This window comes from Coffea arabica, chromosome 5e, assembly GCF_036785885.1.
Source record: "Coffea arabica cultivar ET-39 chromosome 5e, Coffea Arabica ET-39 HiFi, whole genome shotgun sequence".
Taxonomy (NCBI): domain Eukaryota; kingdom Viridiplantae; phylum Streptophyta; class Magnoliopsida; order Gentianales; family Rubiaceae; genus Coffea; species Coffea arabica.
In genome coordinates, this window is record NC_092318.1 from 2,934,543 (window position 1) to 2,940,206 (window position 5,664).

Sequence of the window (5,664 nt, forward strand, 5' to 3'; positions counted from 1 at the left end):
CAATTTATCCATGGACACGCTTGCTCTTATATTATCCCAGCCAGAATAGCTTTCATGCATGAGTCTAATATGCCTCTTGAGTTCACGGTACCATTCATACGGATTAACCGATGAATAACTTGAAACCTGCATGTTAAGCTGCCATAACTCAAACTTACGAATCTGAACCATCGACTCATTATAGGATAACATGATTCCCAAATCCCGAAACTCGTGAGTAGTTAGCATATGAATCCTTGCATGGTTTTTTTTTTTTTTTTTTTTTTAAACATAAGTAGCTCTACCAAGTCGCGTTGGAACCTCGACACTTCATGATCATCTAACCAAGCAAAGTGGCCTTTGATCAATAGAGACAATTTGCAGTTGGTTATCACCGTTGCCGAGCCGCAAGCGTTAATCGTCATCCATTGGTTGCACTTGAGCCAATTGCCGTATCAACAAATTGCCGCCGCCGCCAGAGCTAGTCATTATCCGTTGGAAAATCCTTCGCTTGCCAGGTATTTGCAGCTTCATCATTTTTTTTTTTTTTACTTGCAATATTCAATTATTACAAGAAGCTTTAGTCAATTGAGATGCTTAGAGCCCCCACGATTTTGCTAAACAACTTCTCAAAACATTATTTGAGAATGAAGCTCGGGTCAAAATATTTTTTTCTCTTTTTTTTTTTTTTTTCTATGAGGGTAATACCGAATATGATATTTGCACCCCTTTTTTTCTTTCTTTTCATGTATGAGGGTAATACCAAATATGGTATTAGACCCCTTTCTCCCTCTCTTTTTTTTTTTTTTTTTGCTCGTCTATTAGGATATACCAAACATGATATTTGAGCAAAAACTTCCCTTCCTTTTGCTAGAACTCTGACCCTAAATTTTTTTTTTTTTTTGCCCCCAGATATTCCTACTATACATGGTTTTGATCTAAACTTTGTCAACTTGCCTCTTTGTAAACAACTCAAGCTGCGCTTGAAGAGGGGTTTGAAACAATTCCGGGGATTTGCGAAGAGGCAACCAATTAGGTAATTTAATTACCAAACTTCTTGCACGAAGCTCCTGCATCCTCTAATATTTTCTTTTACAAAATTCCAGCAATCATGCAAATAAAGGACTACGCCGTGCCAGTGCCGCATATTTCACTGACGGATGAACGAGGAGGAACTCAATCAAAGAGCTTGTCACTACATGTTTACAAACCAGCAATCGGCCCGCTTGCTGAATCCTTCATACCCCTTGAAGGATGCTTTCATCTCGAAGATTGGACTAGCCAGTGGACCAAGGAAGTGGTGGCACCGTCGACTTTCTCCACTACATCGAGGGAAGAAGAAGTGGTCGTATTAAACTCGTCACTTCACAATGGAGATCCAGAAATAGCCAAATTCACGCTTCCGTTCGTGGGCTTCAATGTTGACAAAGCTACATGGAAAACCCCTTCGTCCTTCTTTGGTGAGGCGTGCTTCACTTCTCATTATTGGGAGTGGGTTGAGAACATGCTTGGAAGGTATAAAGACATACTCACACGCGCTGGTATATTTGAAGCCGTCTATGCGTCGAGATACTCCTACGACCGCTGTGAAAATATCTTGCGAGCCTTCTTCAAATATTGGTGTCCCTCGACGAACACACTTCATACGCCCGTTGGGGAGTTGTCCATCACACTTTGGGACCTTTATCGACTCGGTGGCCTTTCGATCGACGGCACGTTTTTCGATGAAGTTGTTCCTACGGCGCGGGAGCTCCTCACTCGTGACAAAGAAGGGAAACCACTTCTCCCTGAGAGTTGCAGACATCTTTTTTCGGCTTACTACCACCTCTGGACGAATGACCAAGGGGTGTGGATGAAGGACTGGATTCGCTTCTGGTTCAAAGGAGAGGCTAGGTATAGGGCTCCTCCGAGTAGAGCAAATAGAAGAAAGACTACATCTAAACCAAAAATGACTTACAACCCTTCTGGAAGCGTGGAGCCTTACGACCTCGCCGATACGAATGACTTCAATGTCCCTTTTGACACCCTGGGTATCCCAGGGTCTCTAAGAAAGGAAACCTATATTGCGGCATTCATAGCGTGTTGGATTTGCAAGTTCCTTTTGCCAAGCAAAAAGGTCGACCGTATTCGCCCAAGTGTTTTCAAGGTTGCATGCTTAATGGCTACAGGGAAAAGATTTTGTCTTGCAATTCCCGTCCTTGCGAGCATATATCATGGGTTGAGGGAGATCGTCCACCCCCCTAACCTTGGAGAATGTGGGGTAACTTTTCCAATCCATTACGTCTATGCTTGGATTGGCCAATACTTCGATGTATACTACGAAAACCATCAAGTGAGTAGCCACCACGCGCGCATGACAAGATTTAGTGGTGAGAAAATGGCAATATTTTATGGCCAATTGGAAGCTGAGGAAATTTTCAAAGAAACGAATCCTTTTATGCTTCCTAAATCGTGCTGGACTGAGAATGAAGAAAAGGCGTTGATCGATGACGGATCCTTATCATCAAGACTCACGAGCTACTTCATTAGTCAACGCTCTTGCCATTTAACTCTACGTAAGGACAATACTTTCATTACTGAAAAATATAATCCTTGCAGGTTCAGCAGGCAATTCGGTTTTTGTCAGGACATCCCCAACAACTTGAAAGAGATCACTCACACTTATACCTTAGGTGAAGCTATTCAACTATGGGATTCCTCAGTTCGCACTCAGACGCGGTCTCGGATGACTATACCCATGCACAGGAAGCATCCATTGATCACAAAAGACTATGATGCCTGGTGGTCGACTCGGTCAAATAGTGTCTCTTCAACTCCCTTAAAATTCACCGTTAAGATCCCTCAGCAATCAGTGAAGAAGGGTAAGGTTACCTCCGCCAACAAGTCAGAGCATCCTAATGGAGTTATAGAGATTGTAACGGGTCTTACCTCATCCACCTTGCGGAAGAACAAAACCATTAGCAGCCCCTTGGAAAACGTTGTTACAAGAAATAAGTCTTCCAAGGACTCTCGACAGGCCATCAAAGAGGCGCAACCAGTGATTCCAGCGAAGACGATGCCGCCCAAGGTTTCAAAATCTTTATCAGTGACTCACACAGAAAAAGATGTCGAAATTGAAACGATGGACGATCGTGATTCTCTCGAGACTATAGAACAAGAAGGGACTCAAGCTCAGGGTATCGAATCTACCCAAAGAGGAGCCCATTCGTTGGCGAGTGGCAGTAGTAGCCAAGACCGTCATTGGAACCGATCGAAGAAGAGGACATCTTCTGATTTGGAGGAAATTTCCTTTTCACCACCGTCGGTTGGAGTGTCGCCGCTTAAGGTAATCATATCTTCCTCTTTTTTTTTTTTCTTTTTTAAACCTTCATAACACTTTTTTTTTCAGCCCCCACTTCTTGAATTCCACCAAGAAGATGTTGGTACCAACTCACCAATTGAACTTGAGACCGATGCTATAATTCCAAACAAGAAAGGTGACGGAGTCGTTATCAGCATCCCAAAGCAACTTGCCCCCAGTGGAGGCACTTTGTCAAAGAAAGAGCTGACTAAAAGAGTGTGCAGAGGAAATCATTGCGGAAATCTCAAGAACGGATCCTACCAATGGTCTCCCTTTAAAAGATCACTTGATGGAATTGTTTGCCAAGGCGGAGGCATATGATGTTCTGGCATCCTCATCGTGGGAAAGGATGAGCAAAGAAACACATGCAGAACTCCTTTCCAACGCGACCGTCCGACTCGAGAAAGTTAAGGCAAAGGAAGAAGGACTAACTTGTCACTTGCAAAGTCTTGAAGAAAAGTTGCAGTCCATTGAAGACAGGAAGAAGGTTCTGCAACAGGAACTCATCAGTGTGGAGAAACAAGGCCTGGAAATCAGTTCGACTATCGATCAAAAGCATGAGACCTTCAAGGAGATCCAGGCTGAAATAACCCAAGCGCATGATGAGTTATCTTCCATTGAAAATACTAGCATCATGACTGATGACGCAATGAAGGAATTTGAAGACATGAAATCTGCACTTGAATCATATAAAGTAGCTGTAGTGGAATACAAATTTGATATTTAGACTTTCCACCATGTTCTTCTTTTCCTTGAATTATTTTATCACTCATTTCTTCCATGTAATGAGTTTTTCTTTTGAATAATAAAATGCTTTTTATTTCTTATCTCTTGTTTTTTTTTTTTAAGAGAAAAGAACTTTTAAATTTAACATTTTATCTCAAAGAAAAAGAGAGGTTATTTTTTTTTTTTTTGCAAGGAACAAGGATTTGATTTGGAGTGGTGTAACTGAACTTAGAAGTTGCCCTCTAAGCTGCTTACGTATCCCAACAAGGGAATCAAGTCACACGTAGTTCCTGCCGTTCACATTTTAACCTCATGCGGGCCAGGAGTATCTATTTGTTTACCACCTTAGATTTGGTGGAGTGTTTCAGCAGTTTTACCACATACTACACCATTGGTGGTTGCCATCCACAGTTTTAGCTCATGCGGGCCAGGAGCATCGCGCGGTTCCGATTATGAATAGTACCTTTTTAGGTACTTGCCATTGATGGGGCCAACCATTAATCCATCTTCAGCAACCAACTTGTATGAGCCATTTGTATATATTTCTCGAACGACATATGGACCATCCCACTTAGGAGTAAACTTTCTTTGTCCCCCATGAGTGTGAATGATTGGTCTCCGAACGGCGAGCACTAACTCTCCAATTTGAAAAGAGCGGGGTCGAACGTGCTTATTGAATGCCTTTGAAAGGCGAGCCTGATAACACTCAATCCGTTGCTGAGCTTCCAATTTCTTTTCGTCGAGTGCTTCTAATTCCTCAAGGCGAAGGCGAACATTATCTTCTCCACTGAGCCCTTCTTGAATTGCAATTCTTAGCGAAGGTATTTGACACTCAAGTGGAAGAACAGCTTCAACACCGTAAACAAGCGCATATGGGGTCGCTTGTGTGGGAGTTCGAAAAGTGGTTCGGTATGCCCAAAGCGCTTCTCCAATCCGAAGATGCCAATCCCTTTCCGATTTATCCACGATTTTCTTCAACATATTACATAAGGTCTTGTTGAATGCTTCAGCGAGTCCATTTGCGGCAGCGTAATACATGGACGAATTGTATTGTTTGAAATGAAACTTTTCGCAAAGTTTGTTCATTGCTACATTGCAAAAAGGTTTACCATTATCGGTGATGATATAACGCGGGACCCCATATCGATAAATGATGTGCGAGCGGATAAAATCTACTACATTCTCCTTTTTGACCTCTCTTAGAGGAACCGCTTCGGCCTACTTTGAGAAATAATCCGTCGCTGCCAAAATAAAAATGTGTCCTCCGGAAGATTTTGGAAGCAGTCCAACTATATCCAAACCCCAAGCATCGAACGGCCAAGAAGCTACAGTTGGATGCAATGGTTCAGGAGGTTGACGGATGAAATTGCCATGGAATTGACAAGCTTGACATCTTCTAGCAAAATCGATACAGTCCTTCACCATTGTTGGCCAGTAGTATCCCATTCTTTTAATGCGAAAGTGTAATTTCGGGCCAGATTGGTGAGCACCACATATCCCAGAGTGAGCCTCCTCAATTGCTTGCATGGCCTCATCTTCTCCAAGACATCGTAGAAACACCCCATCGAATGACCTTCGGTAAAGCGTCCCTTTGTAGTAAATGAAACGTGGTGCTCGAC

General features: G+C 42.7%; 1 protein-coding gene across 1 annotated transcript; it reads right to left on the reverse strand.

Moving 5' to 3' along the window:
• Positions 1-4,495: 4,495 nt before the first annotated feature.
• On the reverse strand, positions 4,496-5,083 carry LOC140006822 (uncharacterized). The gene has a single exon (XM_072049477.1). It carries the CDS (start codon positions 5,081-5,083, stop codon positions 4,496-4,498), a length of 588 nt encoding a protein of 195 aa, XP_071905578.1.
• Positions 5,084-5,664: the final 581 nt, after the last annotated feature.

What these genes read in the sequence shown, in the direction of transcription:
- LOC140006822 (XM_072049477.1), bottom strand. Translation starts at nt 5,083, where the DNA reads ATGTATTACGCTGCCGCAAATGGACTCGCTGAAGCATTCAACAAGACC.